We start from the raw sequence: 18070 nt of genomic DNA on the forward strand, positions 1-18070 counted from the left end.
AAGTGCGGTGTATTAGAAGTTTGGACGTGATATAGACAGTCTTAGTTTAAATACCATTTAATTTAATTAAGGTATTACGTAATAGACATTAAATCATTGTCAAAAAACCAATCATTAATGTAAAAAATACCTTTGAACGACGTAAAACGATCGCTAATTAAAGTTAATAAAAATGTTGAAAATCAATCGAATGATTTTGTATAACAATTTGATACCTATTTTTAATAATGACCCGCATGTAGGCCCACAAAAATGTACAAATTTGAAATATGTATTATTAACATTAAAAGTTCTTACAATATTTATATCGATCGATGCAGATTGATACAATATCTGCAGTAAAACTGTAAATTTCAAAGTCCGTCTCTTTAATTAATATTTTAAATTCTTATGGGTGTCTTAACTTGATATGAAACATATCGATCTGTATATGTGAAATAAGATGGAAGTCTGAGTATCCCAGGACCGTCTCGTTAAATGTTAATATTTGAAGTTCTTTTAGGTGTCTTAACTTGATATGAAACATTTATCGATCTTTATACAATATATGAAAGAAGATGGAAGTCTGAGCATCCCAGGACCGTCTCGTTAAATTTTAATATTTGAAATTTTTATAGGTGTCTTAACTTGATATGAAACATTTAACGATCTTTACATATGAGAGAAGATTGAAGTCTGAGCAACTCAGGACTAGATAGATATTTAATATTAAGTCGAGACATCTATAATATTGATATATCATCCGTTGGTGAATAATCCAATGTCTGATATAATAAATAATATTTATATTTGAAATTCCGTTATTTCAGAAATTCTGAATAAATTCTATTAAGTAACAAAAAGTGTTAACTTTTACTCGAAAGCCTATCGTTTTATAACTAAAAGAGTTACGAAGGATGGAATTGATAGGCATTGAACAATTCCAAACTTTATGATGTTACTTACGTTGTGTTTTATCTTTATACCTATGTATTGTAGATATAAAAAAACCTACCTATGTAGATATAAAAGAAGTTATCTACAGGTAAATATGGCGCCAATGGTTTTACACTCACCAGGCTTATCGTGATCGATAAGTCGATTGTTAAATTTGTACTTAAGCATGTAACAAATGTACTTTCTTAGTTTGGGGTATAAACTGTGTACCAACATAAACATCTTCACGTGCATACAGAGCTGTCTTTAGGGAAAGCAAGGCGTGCCAGAACTTTTCCAAGGCAAAGAAACAAACAATAAACATTTTTTTGATGGACCCGATGACCAAAAGCAGATCATTCCATTTTATTGGTATTATTTTGAATTTCCTGCTGTCTTTTTTACTACCGCTGTAATCATGCGGACTTTTTTTACGCATTTTGGTATTTGACTTAATTAGACACCTCATTTGGGTTTATATCACGGTCTAAAAATTAGGTAGACTAACCCCAACCTCTAAGCGATAGGCCTTGTAGTTTATTTTGTACATTAAGAGCATTGATAACTTTGTGGTATGGTAATATAACACTCTCCTTATCATTCATCGTTTACTTTTTGTTTCATCACATACCACTAAAGGTACAAATACACATGCTTATAATTAAGCATGCTTAGGGCGAGTATGCTCTCTAATTGTATACATTTGCTTAAAATTAATTTGATTAAATATATATATGGAGGTACTTTAAAAAGATGGAGGTACTTTAAAAAATTTGGCATTTAAAGTGATTCCATCTTTTTCATTTTATAATTTTTTTCGTTTAGCTTCTTCGTCTTCATTTTGTTTCCTTTTATGGCTGTTTGACTTTCCAATAAAATGAATAAGAAAGTACTCACAAGTATCATGTAAGCATATATTTTTAAAGTTTCATTCTACTTTCTCGAGATAAACGAAGGTAAATAACCCTTTACGACTCTTTAATTTTTAATTTGTAATACTGAAAATGTTAAAATCGCGAGTAGTTATGAATCTAATGATATCACATACGAATCGAAGGAAATTTAATGGAAAATGATAAGTCAGTTCACCAACACGTTATACACATTTTGATAACTACATATTAAATAAAATACTATACGTAATCAAGACCAAATGCAGTTTAGTAGATATGAGAGGTTAGCCTTTATCTAAAAAATGTACAAGTTATGCATAATGTAACTAAAAGATAAGACATGACTGATGTTCTCCGAGTCAAATCCGTTTCTACCTTTATTTGTACTGCTGTGTATGCATTTTACAACACAGGAAATGAACGCGTGTGTGCAACATAAGAGAATATAACAGATAACATGTAATAAACTGCATAATAAGGATTCACATTTATCTAACCAAACAATCGCAAAACTAAAAATTCTTTATGACGATCACAATTCTCCGAATCAAAACTGCGACATTTTTGTGTATATATACATACAATATAATAATGTTATTCCTAAAACTATCTTATCTTCTTTATAACGTGGACAATTCCGAGTACTTTTAATAGGTAGTACAATATTTTAGCATTAATTCTATGATAATATCGGCGTCGCCATATTTTATCTGATATCATGATTTCTGAAGCACAAGCTGATGTATTCATTTAATTCAGCAGGTTAATTGTTATTATGCAAATATCTACATTTTACTGAACATGACGAGTATTTTTGCATGATATCATCAAGGAGGCTCTACTGACTGTGGTTTATCTGCACAGAATGGAATTTGTTAGTATAAATATAGCGCCAATCGTCATCAAGTTTCAATTCTAAAATAATCAAATACAAAGGAATTTGAGTGATAAACATATTTTTATTAGGCGTCATTTGATCAAATGAAAAAAATGTATTAAAAACGACTTTTTAAAAGAAGCCGTTACATAATAACGGTTTCTAGATTTGATCATTTAAACAAAATTGCACCTAAATTCACGAATTTCGTAAAAAAAACTTATGTTTGAAATAATTAAAAAGCGAGAAAAAGTAACGAATAAAATCCTAATCGAGTAGCCGAAGCAGTAACAGTTACTTATTAGTCATAACTATACTCGGGATCGAATTAACAAAAAAAACACACATACACATCATATAACAACTTCATATCAATAAAGTTGTAATGTGATTCGTCCATTTGAAGCAAATCTCGCCAATTAATGCACAAATTTAGTTGTTTGTTGCGAATTTCTATCGCCTTATTTATTTGACATCAAAAACTTAATGTGAAAAGAAATATAAATCGAGAAAGAGTTACCAATTCGTATATGGTACCATCCCAAACGGTAAGCGAAAAGGTAAGAGTTTTTTTTAGATTAACGTTGTATACTGAAATTTCTTGGTAGAACTATTATATTACATTATACTATTCTGATGATATTGGTGACAAAAAACCCGGTCACTTGTTAAATAAAATAAATGTAGAGACAACGATTAAGAGGATATTTTACTACAGAAAAAGTAACAGTTACCCATCAATCACACCACTAGTCATGACTAATTTGAAGTGATAATTAATTATTTTATTCCTCAGATATTTAGCAAAATACATTTAATAGATTTAAGCATACGACTTGTTTCAATGCCTGTGCATATTTTAAAACAAAAAAAATCCGAATAAAGAAAAATTACCAAATTAAGTAAGCATTTCGCCGATCTATATAAAGCAATCGGCGACAAGCAAAAAAATGTAGAACGAACGGTTGAGGGTCATTAAAAAGAAAACTCGTTTTGACAAAATGGCACTCTGGCGATTCTCCTTCTTTTCTCTTCTACTTGAAGATATTTTGATGAGCTTTTATAAAACAGTTAAAAGATTGATCACTTACTTCCTCAGTTATAAACCTGTTGCATCTACGATCGAGTAGCGCTAGCCATCTTAGATGAGAGCCAATTAATTTCTAAACAAACTCTTCCTGTTGCTTATTTTCCAGACAAAATGAATAATGCGTTTATCGTAAGTGTTTGGCGGCAATTAACTGTAATTATTTTATTTCGTAGCGTGTGGACTAGTTACCAAATAAGGTAGCAAAATCTTTCAACGTTTGTAATTTATTTACTTATTACTCAAACAAAGAAGTAAAAATGGGTGCACCATAACCTAATTTATAATTGCTGATAAAATATCAATCAGATCAATGATGCCGAGTTTTCGATACCTGGAAGTCGTAACGACGTTGAGGAATTTTGGGATAAGAGCTTGTAGGATGTCGGAACATCAATGGTTATTCGCTTCGCAAATTAATGCATCGGTCGGATGTGGAGGATAAATCCAGACGTGGGCATTAAGGAAATCTCGCAACGGAAATGAGTAACTCACGAGTTATTTCTCGAGTCAATCAACAGATGAATATCCGGTATTAGAAAGATTTCTAAGAATTATCAAATTAATATTGCACAATTACTTGAAACTAATTGTAATGGCTAGAAAAAGTTTTAATAAATGAATTCAATGTAAGTCAGATTACAAGTACACAGAGTTTTCAAAGCAGATATTTGATCAATAATGAAGAAGGTAAATAAAAATAGAGCCCATGGAAGTATGGCGATTTTGTGGGATTATACGTGTATCTTGGAAAGACTTAATGGGGAATGAAGAGGTACTAGGTGAAGTCAGGAAAACTGGCGGACTTCAATCAAGCAAAGGAAAGAAAAATCTTAGAAACATCATGAGATATTACCATAAGCAACTTCTCCGGGACAATATTAGGGCAAAGTAGAGGGCAGAAGAGGTACAGACAGGAAAAGAAGTCCTAGCTCTGCAACATAATGGAGTGGACCAAGATTCCATATATTTGCCCTGACTAGGATGATTTTGTATGTCAACCAGTATGGCATTTAAGATATTCTACAATTGATCAATCACAGGAAGAATAACAGGAAACGAAAAATATTTAACTAAAGTAAAAAGCAGTTGCTGGAGCCAAATAGAGTTGATTGCAGACCTTAGAAGAAGAAAAAGAAACGAAAAATGTTGAACTCATGCAAAAAACAGTTGCTGGAGCTATAAAGACTCGATTGCAGAACTTATCAATGCCGTAAAACAAGAATGTAAAATATTATAACATGTTATCTTCCTTACCAAGAACGCTGTGGCTTAGCCGGTCAGCCCTGTGCCGTTCCAAGTCTCTCGCCTTCACTTTATCCATAGTGCAAAGTCTCTCGCCTTTCTAGTGTCAAACCTTTACAGGTACGAACTGCATTTAAATGTCAGTCGCATCGCATCGCAGACGCGAGTCATGCCAGATAGCGATCGAGATCATCTGCAGACACGATTGATAACAACTGTTCCTCAGCGAGACAAGATGGAAGGAGTACGAATGGTACTGAAATCCACCGAGTTTCAAATGAGAATAATAACAAATCTCACGCACTGGTATAGACAGGAAAAGAAGCGGTAGAATAAACAGCTTATCACAGTTTACAAGCGTTATCAGAATATGTCACAAAACAAATACACAAAACACGTGGAGTACTTTTTTTCTTTATTCAGAAACAAATGACTGTCGATTTTGATGTTTCGTTTTTTTTTCGTTTCGATGTTTGAACACTCAACGGTCGCCGGCTATAGGAAGCGATTCCTCCCTAGCAAACTTTGACGTTAGCAAAGCGTGGGACGGGTTAAACAACTGGAAGCTACGACGCGTGCGCTCTCCGCGAGCGATTTCGATAAACTATCGGCCGTTGGGCCATTCACATACAACCTGCAAGACTGACTCACAACTTGCTGCACTCCCCTTCCCCCTCAAGCCTTTAGGCTCCTTTCAAACCGAAGGCGATAGTTGCTAACAGCATTGATAACAAAAACAAGCGCGCGTGTAAAAAAAATAAACCCATCCTTACAATATTCAAGTCCTTTTGTATTTATGAAATTCCCTTTTGAAAACTGCATACATTTCTTGCCTTGGACTTTTTTCTTGTTAGAACGTCTTTACAGATCCTGCCTCGACTGCTTTAGAAGTTAGATTTCGAAGATTATAAAATTAAGGCACCTAATATTAATCCTCGTTAAAATTGTAAATGTTGCTTCGAATGATCGACCCTTTTTAAATACTATATAGTTTCACTTTCTCAAAAAGGATATGGCTATATGCATTCAGTAACGTTTCATGAGGTACTGAAATGATATATTATTTAAAGTGCGGCAAAGAAAGAAAGAATTATTTTTAAGTGTTTTTTTCTTATCCTTTATTCTACTTACCTATTATTAAAATTCTTTGTATTGTAATGCTTTCTTATGAATGAACAAAATACGAAGCAATTATTATTTTTGCAGGTAGATATACTCGCAAAAAGTGTATTTATAAATAAATTTGTCGCTTTTAATACTATTATTTCACGATTAAGGGTGTACTCTCAAATATAAAATTCAGTACGCGATTGGCTGAGCGAAAGCCGAACGCATTTCCACGCACGTTTTTTTAGAAAATATATAGAAAAAATCTTTTATATACTTTTTTAACTCCTTACCTTCAGTAACAGTAAAAACAGTATATATTTTTTTCAAAGAAAAAAATATTTTTCTAATACAAAAACGGCGTTTTTAGCAACAAAATTAATAACGTTAAATGTTACCTGGGTTGAAAATAATTGCGAGCTATCGATTATCCCGATTCAAGTACAGTATATATGCAAAGGCAGGTAGATAAGTATTAATATATTTGAGTTTAGTCAGCGGGCAGAATGCTACTTGACAGCTGCTGCCACTTAAAATTTCCAATATTTTCGATATCATTGTTGTTTCGTAGATTTTTCAATATGTTTATTGGTTAAAACCATTGTACAATTATTAATGCTGCAAATTTATCCAATATATTATAATTCACTTTTAAAAATATTTCCACTGTGATTCATTAGTCTTCGATCTCTCTTTCAAAAATTTTAGATTTGTATTAATGTTAGACCGCAATAATTTCATTTTAGTCTACATTTTACCTGATGATGGAATGATTATTCCGAAACCGGTAGTCACAAAGTAATGGTTTTTTAATGTGGTATTACACAAAGTGAAAGATGATGATAAGAAGAGTGTTATATATATCCATAACATAACACAAAGTAAATAATGCTTTTAAAATACAAAATACTTTTTATTTTCTTTCTTTTCCATTGAACCAGACTGAGATACAGCAACGCGCAGCCGGGGTACAGCTTATATAACATAAAAATTAAAGTGAAAATACAAAATACTTTTTATTTTCTTTCTTTACCATTTAACCAGACTGAGATACAGCAACGCGCAGCCGGGGTACAGCTTATATAGCATAAAAAAAAACTAGAAACATCAGTGGATCAGATTTGCAAACTCGTCAAAAAAAGTCAATCAGTTTATGTCAATCAATCAATTTAGTATTATTATTAGGAGGTGTTGATACCTGTTGCAAAGTACTGCTATCATCACATCTTCGGTTGGCGCTGCCTTATACATAATTCATACATATGTGTATTATTCTAGTGTTTATTACTACCTGACAACACTTACGGTTGGTGGAAAAATTCGTAGAAACCATATAAACACTTGTGGCTATACAAAATTTGCATTTTAACAACGCGATATTAGGCGCAGCGAGAATATAAATTATTAATTTATTCAATAGTCGATTGAGACTCTCTTAAATTTGAAAAGTAAATAATAAAAAAAACTATAATTTTTTACTGATAATAAATATTAAATAGAAATAGACAGGCGCCGTAGGTTAGTTGGGTAAATCGCGCCAAATAAATTGTTTTGGGTGTTTGTGATGTGTTTTTTTACATTTGTCCTTGTCCGCCTCCGTAGTGTAATGGTCAGCACGCTCGGCTACCGTTCTGGAGGTCCCGGGTTCGATTCCCAAGGGGGGTAAAATAAATATAAGTGATTTTTTCACTGTCATATTTATTCAATATTACACTGGACTGGTACCTGAAGCGGAGGGCTGATCACCTTTCATTCATGTGTAAACGATCAAGATAACACTGCGTTTATATGACGCAGTGCCCTATGCACCATTGGGGTGCGGATAAGGGTTTCATTATTATTATTTTTACATTTATATTCCCTATCCTTCCCATACTACATGCAGACAAGCCTCTTAAAGTAGAGGCTTTACGGGTTATTCCTTTAAAAATCTGACATATCTTGGTGGAATTTTATTTCACATATATATATAATAAAAATAACTAGATATATATCTTGTTTTTTTTGCAAATATTTTATTTGCAAACTGGTAACTGGTGACTGGGTTTCGTCATTACCGACATCATCAGACTGGTAGGAGGCTAGACAATGTAGACAATGTCTTATACACAGCAAGATAGGGGTCAAAAACCATGATTTTATTTATTAATTTTTCTGAATTTTATTTTGAATTTAAGAATTTAAATTGAGTGAATTGAAGTAGTGTAATATATTCGTGATTAAAAATAAGTTATGGGAAGGATTTAAATTGTGATTTTTGGATAAAATTTTATTAAAGAAATAGATTTTTGTATTCAAAATTAAAAATACATGGGCGAATTTAAGTACAATCGAATTTTTATTTTATTACTTAATAAGTATTATTCTAGCAATTGTTATCTAGCTAAAATGATAGATGAAGGTACATATATGTATTATAAATTGATAATAAAAAATCGTATTGATAAAATGTGTCATATGCTTGTATCGCAAGATTTGTGATTCTTTATCACAAAATATCAACAAAAGCAAAAAATGATTCATCAATGCAAACAATTATGGAAACAATTATGGATACCGACACAGTGGAATTACATAATTCCGTGGGATCTCGATTAAACTATTTTGAGATCCACGCGGGATTAAATTTGAAAATAAATTTCCAAAACCCATAATTCATATTAATTTTGATATATCTCTTCTCTGCTAATATTTTTTATTAATTCGCAATTAACTTTGTGGAATGACATGTTGATTATTAAAAAAAACACTTATTATAAACCACGTAATGAGTTTTATTTTATTTTACGAGTACAGGACTAATTTAGAAAACTAACAGATGTTTTCATCTACAGATGAAAAGCAAAAAATATTGTTATCAGTTTTCGAAACTAGTGTATAGTAAAATTAAACTCATTAAGGGGTTTATTACAAATGTTTAATTTTTAAAAATATAGTTAAAAATTTTAATAATTGACTAAATTTAATCATGAGATATCACCTATGATTTGTATTCCATAAAAAAACATCCTTACGTGCTGTTACTTGCAATATATAAGTATTTAAATAAAAAAAAATTGTGCAATATATCAATCATGGGTATGATGATAAATGTTACACCGTGAACCAGTCAATAACAGGTCGTACACCTTGTAAGTACGCAGACTTCTCTAAATTATCTTTTTAATATATTTCTTTATCTATGCTAACTTGTCATTACAATCTGCATAATTACGTTTATTATTTATCTTTATTTGAGACACTGCATAAAAACCATTAAATTAAATGGATACTTACGGTGCCCTGTCATAGTCATTGATATATTCATACAAATCAATAAGCCTTTTAACTAGAAAATCAATTAAGTTAACTGTTATTAGTTTTTCAGAAAAGACCCTAAAACGACTACGAAATACTGGTTTTTAGGTAAGCAAACATATAAATATTCATCACATTCGAAAATAAAAGTGTAAACAGTTAAATTTTACAAGTTTTCGGTGGAATTACTGGATTGCCTTTAAAACATGTGAAATGTCAAGTTTTACTATTCATTGAATGATGTAAAATAAGATAAAAAAAAATTACATTACAAATCCAAACGGATGCTAGGTGTTGAAATGAAAATTCAAAATGTTTATTTTTTAAGAGATACTTATAAATGATACATTTATCAGAATTTTTCTTCGCCGGGTGTTTTTAAAGTTAACTTATAATATTTTGATAAAATGATATCATTAATTTTTATCTTCTTTTTTTAAATAGGTAGAATTGGTGAATGTTACACGTGTGTAAAGTGACTACTTAAACTAGCCTATGACGGTCGTAAGCCCCGTAAATGCCCAGACTTCCATATCTTCTCCATCTATGTTGAGATGTCAAAAAATTATAAAAAAGGAAATCCTAATTGAAGATAATCCAGATTTGTGAACAAGTATTTGACAACACTCAAAATGTTGTACTTTGTTACTTGTTCATCAAATATCATTATAGTGCTTAGTTTTAAAATTTGGCATTTTAATTTGCAGACTTCAGAATTTATGAATACACTACTTGTAGCAAAAAAATAACCTTTGTATAGTAGAACGTCAAATGAATTATACTCATTGTAAATATGTTTTTTGTTGTTGTCTAACGTTTCATGTGTGAAATTTTACCAATAAATTATTCGTAATGAGATAATTTATGGTAACAATATAAATTAAAATACAAATGTGAATTTAAATGAAAATACAAATAAAAATACATTTCAATATAAAAAAATACAAACGGAAGTGAAGCATGAAGTCGTCGAAAGAAGGATGAAAGTAGACTGAATGCAGTCGAAATGCATTCTCTTAAACGAATGTGCGGAAAAAAGATATCCTACATGTGATGTTCGAAATAATCAAATAAATAATAAGGAAATAATACAAGGCTGAGATAAGCATTATCTATAAAGTAAAGAAAGGTATGTTGAGATGTTTTGGACATATGAAATGAATGAGTGAGGAAAGAACGGGAAAACAAATTTGTATTGGAAGAAGACCGAAGAAAATTTGACACAATCAGGTGTGTCAAATACTTGAAAGCGGCCGAGTTAGGAGTCGAAAAAGTCGGCGGGCGTGATGAAAAGATGCATGAATGTGGAAGAGGCGAATAATGTTTGCAAAGACAGAGTGGTATGGCATTATATTCTCTCAACCTACCCCTGCGGGGAAGCAGCTTAATGGTCAGTTACATAGTTTAAATTCACAACACGTTTATATATGTTGAAATCCTTATTCTTTCAACCGTTAATATGTAATGTTTTTGTATAAATTTACATAGTTGAATGCGTTTAAGTCACGTGGAAATATTTAAAAGTTATCAGGTGAAATTAAAAAGTAAATTTGAACCCTTGACTTATTCACGCAAGTTAAACGATGTAACCACTACGCCGCGCCGGCTGTTACTTTACTTTGTACCCGTATCTAATTTCAAAATCGGACACATAAAATAATAGTGGAGTGTTTGAATTTTATCGCGTTTTATAAATACTAATAACAAAGAACCAAAGTGTATAAATAATTATTGCATAACTGAACTCATTTTTTCGCTTAGAGGGGGAGTCTACATTACCATTATGAATGTCCAAAAAACTGATAAAAAAGCGAAAAAATAAATTAACAACATTTTAGTGTGTCCAAATGCTTGATCACAAATCTGAGTTGTTTCCAATTAGGAGTATTTTTTTTACATTATTTTTTGACATCTTAAAGGCAAACACACACGTGTAAAATTCACCATTCTACCGATAATTGACCACCATAATGCTCAAATTTTTGGAGCTCCTACATGTATCATTAATCTCATGATGCTGTACATATGAGTTCACAAGAGACATCTATGTTGTGAATATTATATAATCTACTTTTTTGACATCTTAACATAGACGTAGAAGAATATGTAAGTCTGGGTATTTACAGGGGTTATGACCTAGCATTGGCTGGTTAAGTGAGTTCTTAACGAACGTGCAATATTCACCATTCTACCGATGATAACAACCACACTTCTCAATTTTTTGGAACTCCTACATATATCGTAAATCTCATGACGCTTTACGCTTTAAATGTGGTTGTCAATGTACTCGAAAAATGAAAAGGTTTTTTTTTGTGTAATATTTTGTCTTTAACCTGAGATCTGGTGTGTCACGTACTGCCCCCTTAAAACTGTTTTATTACCCACACTTCAATGGCGAGATCGGTGAGAAGAAAGTTCGGACATAAATCTTACTCAGAAAAGATTGACTGGTCCGGTACAATAATTGATATACTTTAATTTTTCCATCACGTACGACTAAATTATAGCTGTCGAAAATAATCAGCGCAATCTCAAAATCCGTGTTCATTTTAGAGCACCAGTGAAAGATATATATATATATATATATATATATATATATATATATATATATATATATATATATATATATATATATATATATATATATATATATATATATATATATATATATATATATATATATATATATATATATATATATATATATATATATATATATATATATATATATATATATATATATATATATATATATATATATATATATATATATATATATAATTTTTTTTTAAACTGTGAAATGAAGCCGATGAGTGGAAAATATGTGTAAAAACTGATGAATGGAAACCTAATATTGAATGAAAGTTGTAAAACAGGAAACATTAAACAAAAATAATAAATGTGTAATATAAGTGTAAGTTTAGATTAAATAAAGAGTTGGAATTGGTCAATTCATATGAATTTTAACATCTTTAAGAACCTAATTCATACACCGTTTTACTCATAGGATTAGTCTCAATGACCTTCCCTTTGCAAACTGTCAAGCAGTCAATCAATAAGAAAATTGATTAACGAATCAATCATCTCGTTGAACAGTTGAAAGTTACAACAGAATTTTGATAAGAGGGACTTCCAAGTGAAACATTGTGGAAACTTTACCAAATTATGTTTCAAAGGCGTCAAGAAAGCTGTGAAAAGCTCTTTTACACTTCGAATTCCTGTTTGTGCGAATGTAACGAGATTGGGTAATCACTATGTTGACCTGTCCGGGAGTTATTCTTTATCACATTTTAAATTCCTGTAAAACATTAAACTCTTAAATTAACTTAAGAACGAAAAAAAAAGATTATCTCCAATTACAGGAGTTATTTTCATATTATTATTATTATTATTATTTTTTTTTTTTTTTCATCTCACCAATAGATGTCTCTAGTGAAGTTCTAGTGATTCATGAACAAGGTTTCTAAATTGGTTCATATATATAGAACTTCCAAGAATTTGAGTAGTGTGGTTGTCAATAATGGGTAGAATTGGTGAATGTTACACGTGTGTAAAGTGATCACTTAAACCAGCCTATAACGGTCGTAAGCCCCGTAAATGCCCAGACTTCCATATTCTTCTTCATCTTTGATGAGATGTCAAAAAATAATGTGAAATATGCAATTGAGTACAATAAGATAGCACTTTTTCATTTTTAATATATTTAGCATTATAAACCATTTATTGATTCATCTCAAGATATCCTAGATATTCTGAGAGGTGATAAATATACCTTGCTTCAACTTATGATGAAAGAGAAAATTGATGGAAGTCGAGGAATTTGAGGAAAACAGTAGCAAGGCGAAACAACTGTCGCAAATTTTATTTTTACGTATTTTTAATAATATAATACAGCTTAGTAGACTCTAAAAATCAGTGTTTTAATCTAATATTTAATATACATGCCGATACATAAATGAAAATGGAAGTCCTGGCTGAAAAATATAAAATATTTATGAATAGAGATGGAGAAAGAAGGAAGAATAAGTCGAAGGAAGAAAACTGAAAATTTTTTTTTTGAATATTCGTTATTTATCTAACAAATGCCGAAGTTATCTTTACTTTGTAGTTATTACGTCCTCTACAGTATGGAATCCTAACCCAGGCGGCTTATGATAGAACAAAGAAATTATTTTGCCTATTTAAATACCTGATAACATATTCATCAGCATTAAACGCAACAAGCTTTTTTAAAGCCATCGTTAGTGTAATTACGATAATGTATTCACAACATTAATATACTCGTTAAACGAAACACACGTGAGAAATCCTAATTAGATTCAAACGTGCAGCAATAAATATGTGGTCATTTCAAAGTTACATTATCAAATGAAAAATTTACTATCGTTATAAGGTTAACTATTATTTTCCTAGTAGGACAGAAATATCACACAAATTTGTTGATCATTAGGTACCCGAAAGTACAGTGTCGTTAGAAAAAATATTAACCATATAAAGTGAAATTTTGCTAGATTTTTTTCAGAATAATTTTTTCTTCCATACAACTAATCACAAATAACCTGATTAGTTTTATAAACTAGCTCTCAGTCAGTTCCATGAAGAATTTTTAGTTTAATGAAAACTTCTTTAAGGTAGTATTTAGTCATTAAGGTTAGCGCTTTCAGTCACCATATTGGAGGCTCTATATTTGAATTCTAAGGGGATCAAAATAAATATTAGTAATTTTTACTTTTATAATTTTTAATACTACCCTGGGCTGATATCTGAAGTGCAGGTTTGATAGCCTTGCCTTCATGTAAGTAATGATTTAGCTAACACTATGTCAATATGATGCAGCGTTCTATGCAACATTAGGTGTGCATAAGGGTAAGAAGAAGTAAGGTAGTGTTTAACAAAAACGGTTGTCTAGAATTTATCAAAAATTATTACAGTATTTTTTACTATTAATATTGGTAATGTTCATTTTTCTATGCGTCAATATGCTTGTTATATTTTAAATTTTTAACAATAGAATTCACTAATGTTTTTGAATAGGGTGGTTTTAAATCAAAATAAAATAATAATAAGCAGGTAACTAACTATGAATAAGGATAGAATAACAGTGCGATTGTTAAAAAAATGCAAAATAGTACGTATAAAGGTTTAAAAATGTGTTATGAGATGCCTGAATGTATGAAAAATGAAAAGAGTTGTAATATATATAGCAGAATGAATTAAAAAGAATTGTTATATTTTTCTTTAAAGAAGATGTAAATACATATGACGTCAAATTAATTAATATTATTTTGAATACTTAATGTAATATAAGCTAACTTAAGAATAAAGATATACTAAAATAAACCTAATAAATAAATGATAAAGCTTAAAATATAGGAATTAGCATACTTTATTTGCTATTTAATCAATATCATTTAGACAATTTACGAAATACCGTGTAACGAAAGCAATATGAACGGTATGGACAGGTCATCCATTTAGTAATCGACTGTTATCGTGTATGTTGTAAAATATAATTAATTTTTCTTTTTTTCGACGAAGGTGTGGAAGAAGGATAAAAAAACATTGACCCATATTCCAGCGATGTTTTCTATACAGATTGATTAATGCACTTAATGCGATTGATCTAACATACTGAGATTGTGAACGTTTGAATGAACCATTCTATCTGAAAATCAGGCTGCAACAATAAATAACTTCAACAAAAAGATTTACTTCTGTGCTCAGTACAACTGAGAGATTTGATAGCCTTTTTCATGCCTAAATTATGTTTACAACACTCTTGCTCTAAGATTTCTAGCGTTGTGTGAAATATTACTGCAATATATTGGAATGGATGAGAAAAATAGATTAAAATATATGCGTGTATTTAAAGACCACGTACTATGAAAGTTTTGTTATACTTGTGTCTGAATTGCAATGGAAAAAAATGCTGAAAAAACTATACCTATTTGATGAACATATCATCAATGTATAACATATATTTTTAGTATTATTTATATTTGAAGCACTAACTTTGTGATTTTATATTTTATAATTAAAACGTTTCTTTGTTTTAAATCACTATAAATCACTTTACGTGATTTTAAAACAAAGTTACATTTTAACTATATTATAATATATTTTTAGTTTCAGTCGCATTATATCATTCTTCCTAGGGTTCCACTACCGTTAGGAACATTGGAAAAACTTGGTATATACCACTTTTTCTTAAAATCTATTGTGCAATGAATATCATTTTAACAATACCGTTTGTACCAAGTAAAACTTAAATTAAAAATGGATAGATATTAATTAACGTGAAGTGATTGCCAAATATTTGTCTGCCTCCATAGTGCAGTGGTTAGTGCGCTAGGCTACCATGCTGGAGGTCCCGGGTTCGATTCCCTAGAGGGTCAAAATAAATATTGGTAATTTTTCAGTATGATATTTATTTCATATGACCTTGGACTGGTACCTGAAGCGGAAGGCTGATCACCTTTCCTTCGTGTATTTAACGATCAAGATAACACTGCTTTTATACAATGCAGTGCCCTATGCACCATTGGGGTGCGGAGAAGGGTTAAAAGAAGATTGCCAAATCAATTAATGAAATAATTTGAAAAGCCGTACTTAAAGCTTAATTAAATTATTTATTAAAGATATGTTTTATTTTTTGACATCTCATCAAAGATGAAGAAGAATATATAATACCGTCATAGGCTGGTTTAAGTGATCACTTTACACACGTGTAACATTCACCAATTCAACCCATTATTGACAACCACACTACTCAAATTCTTGGAAGTTCTATATATATGAACCAATTTAGAAACCTTGTTCATGAATCACTAGAACTTCACTAGAGACATCTATTGGTGAGATGTAAAGAAGCTTTTTTATTAAGCAGAAACTCTTATATTATCGTAAATGCCCAGACTTCCATATTCTTCTTCATCTTTGATGAGATGTCAAAAAATAATATGAAAATAACTCCTGTAATTGGAGATAATCCAGATTTTGTTAACAAGTATTTGGACACACTCAAAATGTTGTAAAGATATGTTTTACTGGAATAAAACATAAATATAACATTTGCGTTAAGTTAAAGATATAAAGTAGGAATAAATACAGCATATTGAGTGTATCAAAATTGTTTTTCACAAATATGGGTATTTCAACTCAGCAGTTTTTTTTATAATTTATTTTGATATCTCAACATTGATGCATAACAAATATGGGTATTTATAAATTGGTTGATCCGGGTTTGTGAACAAGGAATAGGACACTCTCAAAATGTTGTGAATAAAACAAAACGTCAAATTATAAGCATAATAAAAATAATAAATCAAGTTTTTAGACTCCCAGTAGGTGGAATAATTCGAGAAGAATCTTGCATATATTTAAAACAAGGATCTCTACTAAATAAAAAAAACTTACTCAACTCATCCATAGATTCTGCCGACAGTTCACATATGAAAAAACGTTTGAATTATATTCCGAAATTTGATTAGTACAGTTGTCAATCATGGGTAGAATGGTGAATATTATACGGGTATGAAATGATCAATTGAACCAGCTTATGACAGGTCGTAGATAAACATAATTACATTTTTCATCTAAGTTTGATATTTCTAAGGAATTCCGTAAAAAAACGTTCATAATTATTTTTAATTTATATTTTTTACTGCAATTTCTAGGTGAAATTGAATTTTATATAAAAATAAAACAACAATCAAATAGCTTTTCTAAATGTATTTTATTTGACTAGCGACCAGGTTCAAATTACCAGGCTGGTCCAACGATTTCAGTGTAAATAAAACCCGAACGTTGATCAAATAAAACAAAAGTGATAAAACCTCTTAATTTGCTATTTTATTCTTTATTATAAATGAATTTTGAAAAATTTGCTAAACACATTAACGGTTAGTATATGTATTATTAATATATTGAAAAGCATTGTAAGAATATAGAAAGTTATTTTGCAAAAAGGTAATAAAAATATATAATACCTTACCTTCGAAAATTATGTACGAGCTTTTTTCAAAATCAACAATAAAATCACACCCAGATCTCTTAAAAAAATAATCTTTTAACATAATGGAGCCTTTTACTTCTCGACATAACGTAGACTTAACATTTGGCAGCTCTGAAATAATATGACAGCTTTAATATTTCCTTCGGAGCTTTATGAGAAGGCAGGGTTCACGGCCGGCAAAAACGGGTCAGAAAAATTCAATACCCCCAAACTTTTATTTGCTCTTTTGGAGGATAGTTATTTGTTACATGCTGGAATTCGGGCTTAGGATATTACTGTTGGTCGTGATTTAAAGTGGAAGAAACATTGTCCATATATTTTTGGTTGCGCTCGAGGGTGGCAAAAATGTAAATGATCGTTTATTCAATATGAATTGTAAATTAATGTAAAATATGCACAATATTTTGAGTGTGTCCAAATAATTCGTATTTTTTTTCCACTTTTTACTGTTGTGAACTCATATGTATTGTATCATGAGATAAATGACATATTTATTTGTTTAACTTTATGTACAGATAATAAATAAGCACATTGGCGGACTTTTTGCTAAAAAATCTTTCAAACAATCTAAAAAGACTAGCGATATTGGTCAAAACGTTTGATAACATATAAAGTTGTTTGCAATCAGAGGGTAG

At 30.4% G+C, this 18070-nt stretch overlaps 1 protein-coding gene across 4 annotated transcripts in view; it reads right to left on the reverse strand.

Moving 5' to 3' along the window:
• LOC148305052 (protein TANC2-like) overlaps positions 1–18070 on the reverse strand; it is a 209110-nt gene that overhangs the window by 134506 nt on the left and 56534 nt on the right. Inside the window, exon 1 of one of the 4 annotated variants that reach the window (XM_088267304.1) lies at positions 5030–5626. The exons of 2 other annotated variants lie outside the window; for them this stretch is intronic. In XM_088267304.1, coding sequence (XP_088123430.1) covers positions 5030–5096 — 67 coding nt within the window. In that variant the 5' untranslated portion in view covers positions 5097–5626. Of the gene's footprint in view, positions 1–5029; positions 5627–18070 lie in introns of those variants that run through there. One more of the 4 variants, XM_088267303.1, reaches the window with a different exon arrangement.

The sequence above is a fragment of the Brachycentrus maculatus genome, unplaced genomic scaffold (assembly GCF_059751285.1).
Source record: "Brachycentrus maculatus isolate JH-2025_06_01 unplaced genomic scaffold, ASM5975128v1 h1tg000289l, whole genome shotgun sequence".
NCBI lineage: Eukaryota > Metazoa > Arthropoda > Insecta > Trichoptera > Brachycentridae > Brachycentrus > Brachycentrus maculatus.